General features: G+C 39.4%; 1 protein-coding gene and 1 pseudogene across 2 annotated transcripts in view; both read right to left on the bottom strand.

Moving 5' to 3' along the window:
• Positions 1 to 5,979, bottom strand: part of SMC3 (structural maintenance of chromosomes 3) — a 34,151-nt gene extending 28,172 nt beyond the window's left edge. The window contains exons 1-2 of the mRNA XM_082408259.1: positions 5,813 to 5,979; positions 4,762 to 4,837 (exon numbers count right to left, since the gene is read on the bottom strand). Coding sequence (XP_082264385.1) covers positions 4,762 to 4,837; positions 5,813 to 5,827 — 91 coding nt within the window. The 5' untranslated portion in view covers positions 5,828 to 5,979. The remainder of the gene's footprint in view (positions 1 to 4,761; positions 4,838 to 5,812) is intronic.
• A 132-nt stretch (positions 5,980 to 6,111) lies between these two features.
• On the bottom strand, positions 6,112 to 14,887 carry LOC309635618 (large ribosomal subunit protein eL28 pseudogene; annotated as a pseudogene). Its single transcript has 2 exons — positions 14,834 to 14,887; positions 6,112 to 10,927 (listed from the first exon to the last, which is right to left on the bottom strand). The product of its transcript is annotated as a large ribosomal subunit protein eL28 pseudogene (transcript).
• Between the last annotated feature and the right edge of the window lie 4,175 nt (positions 14,888 to 19,062).

Here is a 19,062-nt window from a genome sequence, read left to right as displayed (position 1 = left end):
TATTTAACAATTTAAAGATTCACATAATGCTAAAAATTTAAAATACTTAATCATTTAAAATTTTCAAACCATTTCCATGTTAAACAGTTTCTGATCAGCCCTATACATCATGTATAGTTATTAGAATCACAAAAATACAGACAACTATAAGGCACTTTTTTTAAATACCTGAATTCAGAAATAAGCAATTCTATACATAAAAGGATATCAAATGTTTTAGATTTAATGAATTCATTTGAACTTTTGTTTAACAAAATTTTAATTGTTAAGAGTCATGAATAACTATGCCACTCTCTCTCAATCTTGACCAATATCCTGAACAAATTAGCCCCAAAGTCATCACCTTTAATCCAAGATAAATTCTAAAGAAATCAGAAAGTAATGAAGTGCTTTAAAAAAAAACAAAAAAAGGCATACAACAGACACAGAGGCCAGCCTGATGGGGGCTTCTATTAGCTAAATCTAGGACAATTTGAGCACCAAAATAATTAGATGAATTATAAATTATTGCTGGGGAGGGGTAGGCGGGAATAATCCATGAGTCCATACTGATAATAAAAAGATAAATAAATAGCTAAGGAGTGAAGACGTTTGATTACAGTAGAATACCAAGTGGTAAATGTGAAAGGAGTGCTGGAAATGGAACATCATCATCCTGTAACCATCACAATAAAGGCAAGAATTATCAATGAATGCTAAATCTGAGAGGGAATTTTGATAAGGAGCACAATATGTGCATGGTCCATAAGTCTCTCCCCATCTCCATATTATTCATTAGTTGCAAGGGAGAAAACACTAACTATACAGTGGAAAAACTGGACAGAATCTCTACTCAGTGATCAAAACTATCATCATCAATAAGTAGATGGATATCATGTGCCTCCAGGTGGAATACCCTGAAAAGGACACATCATTTATGTAATATTTTTCAAAAATAACACTGTAAAAGACAAAGGAAGGCTGTGGAAATGATCCAGATTAAATGAGACTAAAGAGGCATGACAACTAAATGCAACGCCTGATCCTAAATTAAATCTTGTACTAGGGGGGAAAAATGCTACAAAGAAAATCTCTGGGTCAGTCAACATAGCTAGAAAATAAAATATTATTGTATTGATGTTAAATTTACTGACATTGATAACTACACTGTGATTATATGAGATAATATCCCTATTCTTAGAAAGTACACATTGAAGTCACAGGTAAAGAACCATGATGTACATAACTTACTCTAAGAAAAAATAAGTGTGAGAGTGAGTGCAAATGACAGAGCAAGTGGGGAAATGTTAACAGTAGATTTGGGGGACTTCCCTGGTGGCACAGTGGTTAAGAATCCGCCTGCCAATGCAGGGGACACGGGTTTGAGCCCTGGTCTGGGAAGATCCCACATGCCGCGGAGCAACTAAGCCCGCGCGCCTAGAGCCCGAAGACCCAATGCAGGCAAAAATTAATTAATTAATTAAAAAAAAAAACCAAAAGAGTAGATTTGGGTAAAGGATACACAAGTAGTGTCTCTGTACTGTTCTTATTTATGCAACTTTTCTGTCAATTTGAAATTATCACTAAATAAAAGTTTTAAAAGGTAATTTATCATTAAAAAATTACAGAAAATTATGGTTCAAACCATAATCCATTCATAAATAACTGAAAAATTTATAATTTCCCTAAGAATTACTCCTACCCACACAGTGGAATGCTACATAGCAATTTTAAGGATGTTGAATACTTAATGATAGGGAAAGATATTTCAGTTTATTCTGAAGGAGAAAAAAACAGATTACCAACAGATTACTACAAACCAATTTTTATTTAAAAAGGCGTACTTATATATATGTACACGAAAACTGAAGGGGTATTGAGATAGACCCAGTTTATGTGTGTCCCCAGATTCACCTGCCCTAACCCAGGCCTTGGCTGCCTGTCAATAGAGAGGCTAGTCTCCCAACACCTCAGGTTGTTTCAGCCTACCCTGGGGGTGCATTCAGATCTGTGAAAACCCAAAGGAGGTTACAGTTCCCCAACCACTCCAGGGGGGTTAGTCCCCAGAGTAACACAATCCAAAAGCACAGTTGGGGGGGGGGGGGAGGTGGGGAATCAATGCCCTATGTGGTAAACTTTGACCAAAGAGAGACAGAAGCTAGCACATAAAACCTTCTCCATACCTCTCCCACCTGAGCTTTCCAAGGTGTGGTGGGTTTACAAAGTCTGTCAGTAAGTTATCCAATGTGACTGCAAACCAGGTGTATCTTCTTTATAAAGCTATGACCACTACCCCCCCCACCCCTTGCCCTCAGACTGCACCCTCCCATTAACGCCTTAGCAGCTAAGCAGGCCCCGGGCTCTGTTCTCCAGGAAACCACAAGCTAGCTCGGGGGAGAAGGATTACAGTTTAAATTTTTTCCTTTTAGCTTTTATGCTCTTTATGTTCTATAACTTCACGTATATTTCTTTTGTTAGAAAGCCAGAAAAAAGGTAAACTTAAAAAGGTTTATGGTTCTTGCACTTAAACATCAAACATTCAAGTATCAGCACATGAGGTATCTGCCTTCAAATCTTGTGTTTTTTTTAAGGGTCAAAATCATTAAACAATCAAAGTGGTAAGCTTTCAAAAGACATTTTTAGGAACAATCTCACTGTATACTATTTTTGGTCTTTCTTATACAATTAAGGGACCTATTTTTAAAATATGTTAAACAAAATCATATTATGTTTTTTCAGTTAAAAGGAAAGAACATTTAGATAATGTCCTTTGTAACTGTGACTATTAACAATCTTAATGTTGCAACCGAAGTAGTAAAACAGCTGTCTGATAATAGCTAAAACAAAAATACTTGATAGGCCCTAAAGATATAATTTAATCATTCTAGGTAATAACGGCCATCATTTTACAGTTCATTTATAAAATTACAGTCAGTCCTCTGAATCCCACATCCCTGTGTTTCACACTTGGGGATTTAACCAACTGCGGACTGAAAATATTCCGGGTGGGGGGGGTGGGGGGTAGGGGAACTTTCCAGAAAGTTCCAAAAAACAAAACTGGAATTTGCCACAAGCTGGCAACTATTTACACAGCAGGTATATTATATTTACAACTATTTACATAGCATTTACATTGTATTATAAGTAATCTAGAGATATGCTTAGGTTATATGCAAAAACACTAAGATTTTATAACAAGTTTTATACAAGCATTCAGGATACCAAGGGACAACTGTATACAACTGACATATTAAGATATTTATCGACTTTTAATTTGTAAGTTAAGGAAATAATATAAATCTAGTAATTATTCATTTTTCTCCGTTTCTAAAGATTTTTTTATTGATGAAAATCAGAAGGCACTTATAATCAAAATGTAAGTAAAACTCTAGTACAATCAAGCTACCCTTATGGCACACCAATTCAATTAACGATTCTCTAGTAGGCAAGGCAGAGGGAAAAGTATGTTTTCTTTATTCCCAACTACAAAGTTGCAATTGATGTACCAAGGGCAGGTTTTTTCCTTGCCCTCAATTTTAAAATTTTATTATTTATTTATTTCAAAATAAAGTATGATTCTCCAAGTTCTCTGGGAACATCAGTATTCACTGTTCACCCTTTACTGATTTCTCTATGAATCTCACCTCACCCATGCTATGGACTGAATTGTGTCCCCGCCCCACCCAATTCATATGCTGAAGCCCTAACCCCCCTATGTGAAGCTTTTTGCAGATGCGGGTCTTTGGAAGGTAATTAATGTGAGGTTAGGAGTGTGGGGCCTTTATGGTGGGATCAGTGCTCTTGTAAGAGGGTGAGGGAGAGGCTCAAACAAAGAAGGTCCTGTGAGCATGATGGAGAGGGAGGCCTCCAGAGCAGTGAAAAAATAAATCCCTGTTGTTTGAGCCACCTAGTCTACGATATTTTGTTATGGTAGACCAAACCGACTAGCATGCCAATAAACTCTGTAAGGACACTGTAGCAGAAATCTATGTCAATAGCAATTCTTTGCTTTTCTGGTGTCTAGAAGCACTCATTTCACCTACCCTTTAAAAACTCAGCAGAGTGTCAGAAAACACTTTTGCTGTCTGTACCAGCAAAATGAAACCTTATCATCTGAAGAATCTATAGATTAACTATTATACTGCAATAACCATTAGCCCCTTGTCCTCACACAACTGCCTTCTCATTTAATCTTCCCAACAGCCCCATGAGATGTATATCATTATTTCCACTTTGCAAATGAGAAAACTAAGCAGCTCAGGAAGTCAAGTTTGAAGAATACATGGCAGAATTGGGATTTGAACCCCATTCTGTTACAATTCAGTTTATGCTCTTCCCACCAACCTGTGTAGTCTGTCCTTAGACATTATAATAGGAAATTTTAAAAAAATCTGAGAACAATCTAATTTGTGCAAAAAGAATGGTCACCTTTGAAATAAGGCAATAGTGTCCATTTTAACTAGAAAATGACATACCAAGAAGAGCTGAAACGCTAAATTTAGTCATTCACTATAAACTTAAATCTGTCAAAACATACACATACAAAGCTACCAAATAAAAATGAGTAATTTATGATTGTCTTATTCAAGTATTTTAACCGTATAAAGGAAGCAATTTCATCAGTGCAGATAAAAAAACAGAAAAGTAATTTCATATAGAAAAAAATACACATAAATTTATGTAATATTCAGAGACAATTCCTGTCTCCTTAAGCCTAAACACAGGCAGGATTTAAATGGCTGTAGAGACATAAATCTGGTCTAGTAAACCATGAACACTTACCAATAACATTATGTTTTGAACTGAAGGGATCTACAATTGTTTGATCTCTGTAACTTCGAAAACCCTGGATAATAACCTAAAAAATAAAAGAGAGATTTTTTTCAGAACACACCCCAAAAGAAATAACTTCTAAGCTAACATTTTCCTTTTGCACTCCTTCCCGTTCTGGTTTCTCATTTAACACAAGTCAGAAAAGCTTCCATGTCCTAGAAGAAAAACTCATTTTGCAAAGTGATTTAAAAAAACTTCTTAAAACAGCCCGTTTATCAGTAACCATTGCCACTGGTGCTTTTTTAGGAGTTATAATTAGTAACCTGTTAGGGAACTCTCAAAATCAAGCACCCTGTATACGGTTCGTTGGCACACTAAGCCTTAGAGGGCCGTACAAAAGTCTATCAAGTATGCAGACTGGCCCGGCTTTCCTGGGCGCCCCTGTCAGTCACACACTCGGGCCAAAAAGAGCCGCCGTTCCAGGACAGGACTGCCTGGAGCCCAACACCTGCAGCAGAGACACTTCTCGTGAAGAGTGGGAAGGGGCTCATCTTTGGGGTGGACTCCAGCGCGGGAAGACCATTCTGACAGAAGTAACAACGGAATGAGGAGACGCTACACATTCTGCAGGAACGAGGAGCCCTTTTATTTCTCCGGTTAAGTCGGGAGACACCCCAGCTTGGGAACCTCAGGGGCGTCCCCGGGGCCGGGGAGACCCTCTCTCCACACACCCCACGCCAAAGGCCCGCGGGGGGCTAGCCGGTCCCGCAGGACAGGGCCGCTTCTCGCCCTCCCGGGAAGGCCCGGTTCCCTCCAAAGGGCCCGCCCCGCCGGCCCCTCCACCCCTCTCTCCGAGAGCCCGCCTCCCTCAGGGGAGGCCCGGGCTGCAAAGGGGCGCCCCAATTCCCCGCGGCCCCCCGCGCTTGCGGGCCGGGGCCGCACCTCTCCCACACAGTCCCAGTCCAGCCCCGCGCCCACCCTGCGGGGAGAAGCGACACCCCCGCCTCAAGAAGCGGTCCTCACGGGCCCGTGAAGGGTGCGAGGGACGCACAGGCCTCACCTGCTTTATGTACATTGTTCCTCGCCCCGAGCCGGGGAGAAGCCCTCCCGCGCAAGAAGCAACAACTCGCCAGCGGGCTCAGGTGAGGCGCCTAGGAGACCCCTCCCCCCAAAGCGCCGCTCTCTCCCCTCTAGCCAAACAAAATGGCGGCGCCCATGGAGGCGGAGTCCCCGCCTCGGACGGAACCACCCTCGCAGCCCCCAAGGAGAGTAGGGGGAATCAGGGTCAGATCTGCTCTTTCTTTTTGGCAAAAGGAGCCCTTCTTCGATGTCTTTAGGTGAATTTCATTTGATTCCTCAATTTTTAGATGAGTTTTTCCTGAGAATTAGTCGGAAGCTTCACTCGGACAAGAGCCTTGATCGTGATGTTGGCCCGTATTCCCTCCGAGCGTGGAGCCAATGGTTTCGACCACAGGGAGGAAAGCTTCGGCGCCAAAGCTAAGACTGGGAGTTTAAGGGCCAGTAGCGGTGCGTGCAGGTGGCCACGTGGTCTCGGGCTGTTTGGAAATGCGGTGCTAGCGCAGGTTCCCGAACACGCAACGTACTGGACGTGGGTGGGATTCAGTGTGCAGAATCCCTGCTGCTCCAGTATTCTCTCGCTCTGGGAACTTTTATAAATTTAGAATTGCCCCCACTGGGTCTGGACCGCCCACTCGCAGGACACCCCAAATGGACTTGACGCTCGAAAATTAGTTTTAATAATGTCATAATTATTAATACCCCGGGCGATTTTTACTGCTCTGCCATCTGCTATAAATCTAGGCAGATTGGACAACTGCAACAAAAAGAGATTTAGGTAAGATTAAAAGCTACCCCCCCTCCCTTTTTATAACAGCCTAAGAGATACGAGGTGCTAGTGGCAACCCTGGGTGTATCTGATCTGTTATCAATCGTAGCGGAAAAACATATTGTTAGAAATTGGATCTCTGGGTCGCTGTAAAATTACCTGCCACTCAGCAGCTACTCAGGTTGGTCGGTCCTCGCCATCCCTCCCGCTGCGGCTGGCAGTTCTAGCCCTTATTCTTTCTAGATTGAACTATTACTAGTAGCCTCTTAACTTCATCCCTGTCAGCGCCTCTTAGTGCTGGCAGAATTCTTTATATACCATTTTAATAGATGAGGGGAGAAGGACACTTCAGGGAAAACAAATGACTTATTTGAAGGTGAAAAGGGGGAGAGAAAGAGCACATAAGGGAAAACAAATGACTTTTATGAAAGTCAAATGGGCCCTTAGGAGAACAGATGGGAGACCTGCTAGTTTTTGTGACTTTGTCTGTTTGGGTGTTACTCAGTGATAAGAGTCAGACTTCTCTGTGAGTTCCCAGAGAGAGGATTTTTAACAGTTGAGTTACTTTGAGCTCTTTTGGGAGGCAGATAAGAGATTTCAGGAACTCAACTACTTTCAGCTCAAAATAATTTTTATGCTACAGTAGTGGATTCTGGAGCACTTCAAGAGGGTATTCAGAGTATACTTGCCACTTCCTCCCTCCCAGGTCTGAGGAACATGGTGTCAGTATAGTGGACCAGCATGATAATCTGTTCAATGATGAAAGAATTAAGGACTCTAGACTATATTATGATGGAGAGCAAAGAAGTAATGTGGCATTGAATGTGAATTGCTGCAGGCACCGTGGGAATGCTCCACTCCTTCCAGATGAAGATGAAAAAGAATACATTTTGCCAGATAATAACTGCCAGTCTGTGTTGATCTCTTCTAGTAAGGATTCTACCTCCAGCCTGCAGCTGAGTTACCTCTTGCTTAAGTTCTGTTAGTCCACTGTCTGTCAGGATCAATCTGGTTTTTGCAAGGACCTAACTGGTGAATTAAATGGAGATTTAATGGGGACCACCACCCCTCATCCTTTAAACTTTTGAGAGTGGCACTCATTTCCACCATTCTGTCCAAGATGTGGTACTGCTTCTAATTTATTATCTTGGCTGGCCTTAAGGCAGTTTTAGGGAGTCTGACTTTTAGATGAAAACATAGGAGTAAATCTTTGTGACTATGGATTAGGCAGTGGTTTCTTAAATATGATACTAAAAGCACAATGATGAAAGAAAAAAAATTATACTTTATAAAAACTTTTGTGCCTCAAAGGAAGTAAAACAACAAGAAAATGTGAGTTATATATTTGACAAGGGACTTGGATCCGAAATATATAAAGAACTCTTACAATAACTTAACAACTTAATAACTTAACAATAATAAGACAAATAACTCTGTTTAAAAATAGGCAAAGGATTTGAATACACATTTTCCCAAATGGTCAGTAAACTTATGAAAAGATGCTCACCATCATTAGCCAGTCAGATATCATTTCACACCCAATAGGATAGCTAAAATAAAAAAGACAGACAATAACAGGTGTCAGCTTGGATATGGAGAAATTGGAACAGTCTTATATTATTGCTGCTGGGAATGTAAAATGGTGCAGCCACTTTAGCTATTCCTCAAAAAGTTAGACATAGGATTACTATATGACCCAGCAATGTCATTCCTAGGTATATGCCCAAGAGAAATGAAAACTTCCACACAAAAATTTGTGTATGAATGTCCATAGCAGCATTATTCATAGTAGCTAAAAAGTAGAAATAACCTAAATGTCCATCAACTGTTGGATGAGTAAAATGTGCTCTATCCATACAATGAAATATGAGTCAGCAATAAAAAAATAATACCAAATCATGCTGAAGACTGTACTGCCACATACACTCACTGCTATGGTCCGGGAACTCACGTGGCACGCCAAAAAAACCCCACAAATAAACATGGATGAATCTTGCAAATGTTAAGCTAAGTGGAAGAATCCAGTCACAAAAGAGCACATATTGTAGGATTCCATTTATATGAAAAGTCCAAAATAGACAAATTCATGGACACATGAAATAGATTAGTAGTTGCCTGGGGCTACAGATTGGGTGGGAAGTTTGGGAAACGGGTTTTGGGGAAGGGTTTTGGGAAGGGTTTTCAAAATATTCTAAAATTAGATTGTAATGATGGTTGTACAACTTTTTAAATATAGTAAAAACCACTGACAGCATTGTAATTCAACTATACTTTAATAAAAAAAATTTAAAAACTGTACACTTTAAACGGGTGAATTTTATTATATGTGAAATATATCCCAATAAAGGTAAAAAAAAAAAACTAGAAAAATTTTCCATTATGGATCTTTAAACCATACCCAGGTCTTCCCTCGTGGCACAGTGGTTAAGAATCCGCCTGCCAATGCAGGGGACACGGGTTCGAGCCCTGGTCTGGGAAGATCCCACATGCCACGGAGCAGCTAAGCCTGTGCACCACAACTATTGGGCCTGCGCTCTAGAGACTGCAAGCCACAACTACTGAACCCACGTGCCACAACTACTGAAGCCCTCACACCTAGAGCCAGTGCTCCGCAACAAGAGAAGCCACCGCAATGAGAAGCCTGTGCACCTCAGTGAAGAGTAGCCCCCGGTCTCTGCAACTAGAGAAAGCCCATGCCCAACAAAGACCCAACGCAGCCAAAAATAAATAAATAAAATAAATAAATTAAAAAAAAAAACAAACAACCATACCCAGATTTAGGTCATGTGCAGATTTATATAATGTACAGATTATCTGAGTCATTCTAGAACCATTCTGTAAAAGTCACCAGTGATATATATATATATATATATATATATATATATATTAAATTATATATGTATATATAATTAAAATACATTATAATTTCAAATATGCTCTTGAAATCTCATGTTTATATCATCTTTACTCAAAACTTTAGCTATTTAGGTTAGTGCAGAAATTCAAATTCTGGCTTGGAATCAAATATGCCATATTCCAAATTCTCGATTTTGCATTCTGTAATAAATATCACTACAGAGTTAAGCACAAAATTACATTCTTTAACAAATAAGGTAAGATGATAAATCTTCCAATTTAATTGATATTTTTAAATGTTCTACAATTTGAAAGTTATTTAATGCAAAATCGCCAAATTTAGTATAAGGGTTTTTGGTGGGGGGAGGAAGCAACACAATGCAAAAATGAGTTATTTACTAAGAAGCGGGAGGTTTACCTCCTCCCTGCACCTTTTCTAGAACCAGAGTTTTTGCTATAGGCAAGATTTAAAGACCCTAACCTCAGGACAAAGATTTTTTCCCCAATTTTTTGGCCTGTAGCCCAAAGTTAAATTTCTTTTTCCAGGTTGCAAGTCAGCTGGAAAAAAAGAATTATTGATTTAAAAATCATTTAATGCAGACATTGTATCATCTGTTTTTCTGGCTAAAGAACAAACAAAACCTCATTCAATCAATTTTCTCAAAAGCAACTTCATATTTTATAGTTTTCAACATAAAGACTTCAGCTGTTTGGCACCTTTCCAAAGAGACAATTCTCAAGACCCTGAAATCTCTGATCATTTTAAAATTCAGCACACTTAAGATTTGTTTTTATACCATTATACACGCATCAGAATGACTAAAATTAAAAATACAGGTAACACTAAAGGTCTTAGAGTGAGGTCTTAGAGGAACTGAAACTCATTCATTCATGATAGAAATGTAAAGTAAGTGGTAGAACCAGTTTGCAAAAAGTTTCTTTTTTTTTTTTTTTTTTTTTGAGGCAAGTCAGTTGACAGCTTTATTGCATTGGGGAAGGGGATATAGATCGCTCAGGAGCTCTTCGTGGGGCGGGTCCGCTTTCTCTTCACCATCACAGGCTTCTGGCTGCGCAGGATGGCGCTGGCTCTGCGGATGACGGCCATACGCAAATCCGTATGTCCTTTCGGATCATGTGCGGGATTCTGCTGAGGGTGGCACGGGCGTTCTTGTTGATGGTGGTCCGCACGAAGGAAGTGGCTGCCTTTCGCTGGCCGGATCCCCGCTTCATGACCACCACGACCCCTTTGCTGTCCGCCGCCGGCTCCACGCCCACAGTCTTGCGGTGAATGAGCCCGTTGTAGCGAAAAGGAGTTGCGGGCCTTCAGGTTATTGGGTTCGGTGCTGTACGTCTGCTGTTCCTCTTGATCAAGAAGCTGGAGCAGTTCCTCACGACCATCCGTTGCAGATGCGCGGACACGACGGCACCTTCTCTCGTGGCAGCGGCCGGATACGGAGTTTCTTTCTTATGAAACTAGACATACATCTACCCTAGGACCTAGCAAGTCCATCCCATAGGTATTTGCCTAAGATGAAAACGAATGTCCCAACATGATTTGTATAAAAATGTTCATAGCAGCTTTATTCATAATGGCCCCAAATTGCAAACGACCCCAATATATATCAACAGATGACTCAATCAATAAATTGAGGTATATACATTGACAGCAAAAAGAAATGAATTACTGATACGTGCAATGACCCTTGATGAATCCCAACAATATTATACTGAGTGAAAGAAGTCTTATCTACATGAATACATACTGTATACCTCTATGTATAGGAGGTTCTAGAACAGGTGAAGAAAATCCATGGTGGGAAAAAAAATAAAAAAAGTGATTACTTAGGGGAGGTTCCAGGGGAAATGAGAAGGAACATAAGGGAATTTGGGGGGAGGTTATGGTAATTATATCTTTATAGGAATTTTGGTTCCAAGGTTTCTGCCTGTATCAAAACTCCATGACTATTCACTTAAGAATTTTGCATTTAATTGTATTTTCATTTTACATCAGAAGAAAGAACATACTAAATATAGAATTCTAGGTAATGATAATGAATGCTGTAGTATTTAGGGGGAGGTGTATTGTTGTCTGCAACTTACTTGGAAATTTATCCCCCCAAAATTAGCTGTGTAGACAGACGGACAGATGTGATGAAATAAGTGTAGTTAAAACATTAATGGGGGCTTCCCTGGTGGCGCAGTGGTTGAGAATCTGCCTGCTAATGCAGCGGACACGGGTTCGAGCCCTGGTCTGGGAAGATCCCACATGCCACGGAGCAACTAGGCCCGTGAGCCACAATTACTGAGCCTGCGCGTCTGGAGCCTGTGCTCCGCAACAAGAGAGGCCGCGATAGTGAGAGGCCCGCGCACCCCGATGAAGAGTGGCTCCCGCTTGCCGCAACTAGAGAAAGACCTCGCACAGAAACGAAGACCCAACACAGTCATAAATAAATAAGTAAATAAATAAAATTTGAAAAAAAAAAAAAAAACATTAATGGGAAAGTTGAGTGGAAGGTATACGGGTTTCATTGTAAAAATTTGTAAACTTTTTTGTATTTGAAAAGTTTCATTAAAACATTCTGGGGGGATAAAAGTCCTAGAAGTTTCCCAAAAAAACTAGCCCATTTTTGCCTCTCTGATCTCATCTCCTGCTACCTCCCCTCTCTGTTCTAGCCGCATTTAAGCGTGCCAGGTATCCCCTGCCTCAGGACTTTTGCACTTGCCCTTCCTGATGCCTGCAATTCTCTTCCCTCACATATCTATTTGACTTTCTCCCTCACCTTCAGGCAGATTTATAAGATTTCTGTCCCCTGGTGTCCATGCCCTGTATAATCTCCTCCCCTTGGGTGTAGATGGGACTTGTGGATATGATGGGACATCGCTCCTGGGATTAAGTTACCATATATGGCAAAGGGACTTAAGGGGATTTTGAAGATGTAATTCAGATCCCTAATCAGGCAATTTTGAGTTAATTTTTAAAAAAAGATGATCTTGGATGGGCCTGACCTAATCAGGTGAGCCCTTCAAAAGAGGGCATCAGAAAGGAAGTCAAGTCAGAGAGATTCCAAGCCAGAGATGCTCCCCTGCTGGTCTTTTAAGCTGTGGAGAAGGCCATATGGCAGAGAATAACAAGTAGCCTCTGGGAACTGAGGGCCTCAGTCCTGCAACTGCAAGGAACTGAATTATGCCCCAAACCAGTGAGCTTGGAAGAGGCCCCTAAGGTTGAGATGAAATTGGAACCTGGCTGACACCTTGATTTCAGCATGATGAGACCCAAAGAGAGGACCCAGTTGCATTGTAAGAGTTCTTTATATATCCTGGATACTAGACCCTTATCAAATACATGATTTACAAGTACTTTCTCCCGTTTCTGTGCATTGTCTTTTTTTTTTTTTTTTTAAGGAAATATTTTATTTATTTATTTATTTATTTATTTTTAATTTTTGGCTGTGTTGGGTCTTCGTTTCTGTGCGAGGGCTTTCTCTAGTTGCAGCAAGCGGGGGCCACTCTTCATCGCGGTGCGCGGGCCTCTCACTATCGCGGCCTCTCTTGTTGCGGAGCACAGGCTCCAGACGCGCAGGCTCAGCAGTTGTGGCTCACGGGCCTAGTCGCTCCGCGGCATGTGGGATCCTCCCAGACCAGGGCTCGAACCCGTGTCCCCTGCATTGGCAGGCAGACTCTCAACCACTGCGCCACCAGGGAAGCCCCTGTGCATTGTCTTTTTACTTTCTTGATAACGTCCTTTGAAGTACGGAAGTTTTAAACTTTAATGTCACCTGATATATCTGTTTTTTCTTTGGTTGCTTGTGGTTTTGTTGCCATATCTAAGAAACTATTGCCTAACTTTTAGTCCAGTTTTTTGGGGTTTGTTAGTTTGTTTGTTTTTGTTTTTGGCCATGCTGCATGGCTTGTGGGATCTTAATTCCCCAACCAGGGATCAAACTTGAGCCCTCAGCAGTGAAAACACATAGTCCTAACCACTGGATGGCCAGGGAATTCCCTAGTCCAATTTTTATAATTGATATCTGTGAAAGGAGTCACCTGACCACTTCACACTACCTGGAAAACACTTCTACCAGACATCCCCAAGACTTACCCCCCACTTCATTTAGGCCTTTACACAATTGTCACCTTATCAGGAAAGTCTTCTTTGATCACGTTATCTAAAGTAACAGTACCCTTTGGTCACTTACCATACTTTACACTGCTTTATTTTTCTTTAGAGGACTCCTTATATGACACACACTCTTTCTCTGTCCCTCTCTGTTTCTCTTTTCTTCTCTTTTCCATTTTCATTTACTGTATGTATACCCCTGTGCCCATATTGGAATGTATGCTCCTGGAAAGAAGGAATTTTTGTTTACTTTGTTAACTGCTGATTACTCAGTGTCCAACATAGACTCATAATAGGTGATCAATAATAATTTGATAAGTTAATGATTCCCCCAATCCAACTGTTATCGAACTTTTTCATCTTTGCCAATCTGAAATATGTAAAATGATATTTTAATGTCTTTTTATTTGCATTTTCATTTCTGTGAGTAAGGTTTAGCACCTTCTCATACATTAAAAAAAATATTTCTTTCTCTGTTAGCATCGTTGTTTTCAATAGATGCTATTGTAATAAATGAAATATACACATCCCTTCAAAAGGATTATAAATGTTATAGTAGTTTTTGGTCATTCTATTCTCTATCAGGGTTTGAAATAATGCCTTTTGTTGAATGCATGAAGAATGAACAGCTAGAAGGAGAAGACAGGCCCCATGAAACTTTTTGATGTTTAAAAGGGGTCCTCATAATTGAAGGGTATCCTGTAGGCTAAAATATGGAGAAGACACATTTAGCTGTGGCAAAATACACATAACATAAATTTTACATATCTTGACCATATTTAAGTGTACAGTTCAGTGATATTAAGTACACTCACCTTGTTGTTCAACCATCACCACCATCCATCTCCGGAACTCTTTGCTCTTGCAAAACTGAAACTTTACCCATTAAACAATAACTCTCCATTTCCCTCTCCCCCAGCCCCTGGCAACAACTCTACTTTCTTTCTCTATGAATTTCACCACTCTAGACATCTCATACAAGTGGAATCATAAAGTGTTTGTCTTTTTGTGACTGGCTTATTTCACTTAGAATAAAGACTCCAAGGTTCATCCATGTTGGAGCATGTTGCAGAATTTTCTTCTCCATTGTGTGTGTGTGCGTTTCTCTGCAACTGGCCTTCTTTTTTTTTCAGTTGAAGTATAATTGACCTACAACACTATGTTAGTTCCAGCTGTACAACATAGTGATCCGATATTTCTATGCATTTCAAAACGATCACCACTCTTCTGTTGCCTTTGAATGTTTCCCCATGCTTTTGGCCCACCTGCATTTCACACTCCTTAAAGGTCAGACTATTGGCTGCTTCAAGGTGTATCATGCAGTCACTTGGAATTACATTGTGACTTATACATTCAGGTGTTTATTGTTTTTCACTCATTCATTCATTAACTACAAAATGTGACAATCATGGTTCTGCAAAAAAGTAAGGAAGATATGCTTAAGCACTTTGAAGTTTATACCTAGCTGACCTTGCCTCTTGTTGCCCAGGGCACTGGGTTTGCCTTCATCCCGTATTTTTTGCATCCCAGAGAAGGAAACTAATCAAGTGCTACCAGTCCTGGACCAGATATCCAAGTAAACATCAACTACAGGTATGTATTCGGCTAAAGAATCGGAAGTCACAAAATAAAATCTCTGCTCTTTGCAGATCATGTCTGAAGTCACAGTTACCTTCTGTTGATTTGTGAAAGGAGTAAAGGACGGTCATTGGGATCCTGATTTTATTATCTAAGCTGGTTTTATAGTCACCACAATGACTTCCCTGGGAGGAAAGCTGGTGAATCTATTACCTGGAAGAAGACTGTGTCCCAGTGCCAAGGCTTGGTCCTGGCTGTTCTAGACAATGCCACCAAGTACGACCATGTATACCACACTGCACAGCTCCTGGGGACACCATTCCTAGGCTTGTGTCATATGGAGAACTGAAGATAAAGATCTCAAATGGAAGCTCCTTCTCAAACAGGAAAGGACTGGGAAAGAGAGCATTGGTGGGTATCTGTGCTGATTGAATGGTGCCAATGAACTGACCCCTCCCCGCATGACTTTGTCCTGAGGAAGAAAGTTAGGGTTAGGAATCTGGTTGGTGAGATACCAGTCTCGCTCACACAGTGAGTTGATAATCATAGTCATAGCATCTACTCTCCTGCAGACTCTGTGCAGACACTTCATGGATAAATCTCATCCAATCCTCTCAAAAACCATTTAATGGATGAAGAAATTGTTCATTTCCTTAGAGAAGGAAATGAAGAGGGCATTAGACTAGGAGAAAGGTGGTTCACTACTTAGTCACCAGTGGACTTTGGGCAACTCACTTAAGTCTTCTGGTCAATACTCAGTTCCCTGCAGCCCACGAACTGCTTGTTGCAGCGCACGAGGAGAGCAGTACAGGATGAAGAGTAGGTGTTTAGAAACTTTCATGCAATTTGACATCCAGTGCACGATCAGGGAACTTGTTTCATTGAACAAGGGATAGAAAAGGTGCTGTCCATGAGTTATGTGTATTGAGAGCTGTATGTATAGTAGGACAATGTCACCATGTGTGATATTTTAAGGGTTAGTTGGTCAACTGTAAACCAAATGTATATAAAAATCTGAGAAAATAAAAGCATTTAGGTCTTTTTATAATTTGTTATTTTTTACTTATTAAATATAACTTTTTTGTAAAAGTTTTTGTAAAAGTGTGTCTAAAATTTGTAGATATTAGCTAAATTAGGAAGGCAAATTTTCAAAATAATATTTAACTATAACTTACAGTTGTCAAAACACTCTTCACTTGACTTCTTTTAATCAAGAATAAACATACTTTTCCTAGCACGCAACAGCAGCAGTAATAAAACAAATGATAACTGTGAAAGTGATTCTGAAGAAATTAAAACCAAAAGAATTTGTATTAGTTTTACTTGAAAGTATAAGTCTTCATGTATTAAGCTCACTTTTGTGGACGTAACTGATACTAAACCACTAAAACTGTGGTATGTTAGCTGCAGAGATGTACTAGCAAATGAAGCTAATAAAGAAAGTCATCCATATAGATCAGTGGAACAGGATAGAGAGCCCAGAAGTAAACTCACGCACTTATGGTCAATTAATCTACAACAAAGGAAGCAAGAATTTACGATGGAGAAAAGACAGTCTCTTCAATAAGTAGTGTCAGGAAAACTGGACAGCTACATGTAAAAAAATGAAATTAGAAATTCTCCAACACTGTATACAATAATAAACTCAAAATGGATTAAAGACCTAAATGTAAGACCAGGTACTATAAAACTCCTAGAGGAAAACATAGGCAGGACACTCTTTGACATAAATCACAGCAATATTCTTTTTTTGATCCATCTCCTAAAGTAAGGGGAAAAAAAGCAGAAATAAGTAGGACCTAATTTAACTTAAAAGCTTTTGCACAGCAAAGGAAACCATCGACAAAATGAAAAGACAACCTACTGAATGGGAGAAAATATTTGCAAATTGTATGACCAATAAGGGATTAATATCCAACATATATAAACAGCTCATACAACGCAATATCAAAATACAAACAACCTGATTAAAAACTGAGCAGAAGAACTGAATAGACATTTTTCCAAAGAGGAAATGCAGATGGCCAACAGGCACATGAAAAGATGCTCAACATCACTAATCAGGGAAATGCAAATCAAAACCACAAAAAGATATCACATCACACCTGTCAGAATGGCTATCATCAAAAAGAACACAAATAACAAATGTTGGCAAGGATGCAGAGAAAAGGGAACCCTCCAACAGTGTTGGTGGGAATGTAAATTGCTGCAGCCACTGTGGAAAACAGTATGGAGGTTTCTCAGAAAACTAAAAATAGAACTACCATATGACCCAGCAATTCCACTCCTGGCTATATAGCCAAAACAAACAAACAAAAAAACCCACCTAAAACACTAATTCAAAAAGATTCATGCACCCCAACATTCAGAGCAGCATTATTTACAATAGCCAAGACAGAGAAGCAACCTAAGTGTGCATAAACAGATGAATGGCTAAAGATGTATTTTATATATATATGAATGTATGTAAAATGGAGTACTACTCAGCCATAAAAAAGAATGAAATTTTACCATTTGCGGCCATGTGCATGGACTTGGAGGACATTATGCTAAGTGAAATGTCAGACAGACAAAGACAAATAATGCATGATATAACTTATGTGTGGAATCTAAAAAATACAACAAACTAGTGAATATAACAAAAAAGAAGAAGACATAGATATAGAGAACAAACTAGTGATTACCATTGGGGAAATGGGGAAGGGGCAATATAGGGGTGGGGTGGTGGGAGGTATTGGGTGAAAGATAGGCTACAAGGGTGTATCGTACAACAGGGGGACTATAGCCAATATTTTGTAATAATATAAATAGAGTGTAACCTTTAAAAGTTGTATAAATAAATAAGTAAAAAGTCATCAAATTTAGGTAGCATTTACAAAGAAAACAAAAGAATAAGTTTAAAACTTAAAGAACACTTTGCAAGACTATTGAATTTTTAAAAATTGATAGAAGCAGAGGTTCAAAATTTCCCATATAAACATTGTTAATTGTGTTTAATAAAGTAGGACTTTGGGATGCTAAAATTTAAAAAAATAGTGCAAAACTGTATCAAAAATCTTGCAAATTATGGGTGAATTTGTGGCAAAGAAAGTAGGTCAAATATCATTCTTCATAGGTGGACAAACTCAGCAACTAGCTAATGACATGGCAGATTAACTCACAAAACAAATACAGGTAGCAAAGTATTTTTCCTTCTTTTCATTGCAAATTGTTGAATGCACACATACTGCTAACAGGACAATTAATTTGAAATATGTATATGCAATTTGAACATGGTAGAGATCTGAGGAAGAATTTTTTTTCAGCCTCATTGATGACAACACAACTAGTTCTGAACTACATAAAACTGTGAAGGATTACACTGTTAAGGAATGTGGTTTGAGTTTAAATTTGTGTAGGAATATGCTCTAATGGTGCAGCTGCATTGACAGAAAAACATTCTGAAGTTATTACCCAAGTTAAAGAGCTTGCATGAGTATGTAAATCAACACACGGCTTCCCTCATCAAGAAAGCTTTGCAATGAAAAAAATTTAGCTTATCTAAACAGTGTCTAGTTACGTAGTAAAAAAAGTGAATTATGCAAAAGCTGATGTATTAAGTTTGAGATTTTTTTCTCTTGATTATGTGATAACAAGGAAGCTGATAACATGGAAACACCTATTATTGCATACGATGTGAGGCAGGAGATTCCATGCTTACTGAAGGGGAAAGTTCTATTAACAATGTCTGAATATGAAACAAACTTTCAGTGTTCCTAGCAAGTGAAAAACACACCTACATAAGGTCCCCACCTTTTAAATATGTGGTTTGGACGACAGACTAGTTTATTTGTGTAATATTTTTGGCATTTGTGATGATCTTACTACTTCTAAGCAACGAAAGACTGCAATATGATTTTCAATGGCAGATAGGATC

The sequence above is a fragment of the Balaenoptera borealis genome (genome assembly GCF_965194805.1).
Source record: "Balaenoptera borealis genome assembly, chromosome: 10".
Classification (NCBI taxonomy): Eukaryota; Metazoa; Chordata; class Mammalia; order Artiodactyla; family Balaenopteridae; genus Balaenoptera; species Balaenoptera borealis.
The sequence above is the reverse complement of the archived record's forward strand: the minus strand, read 5'-3'. Positions and strand labels throughout refer to the sequence as shown.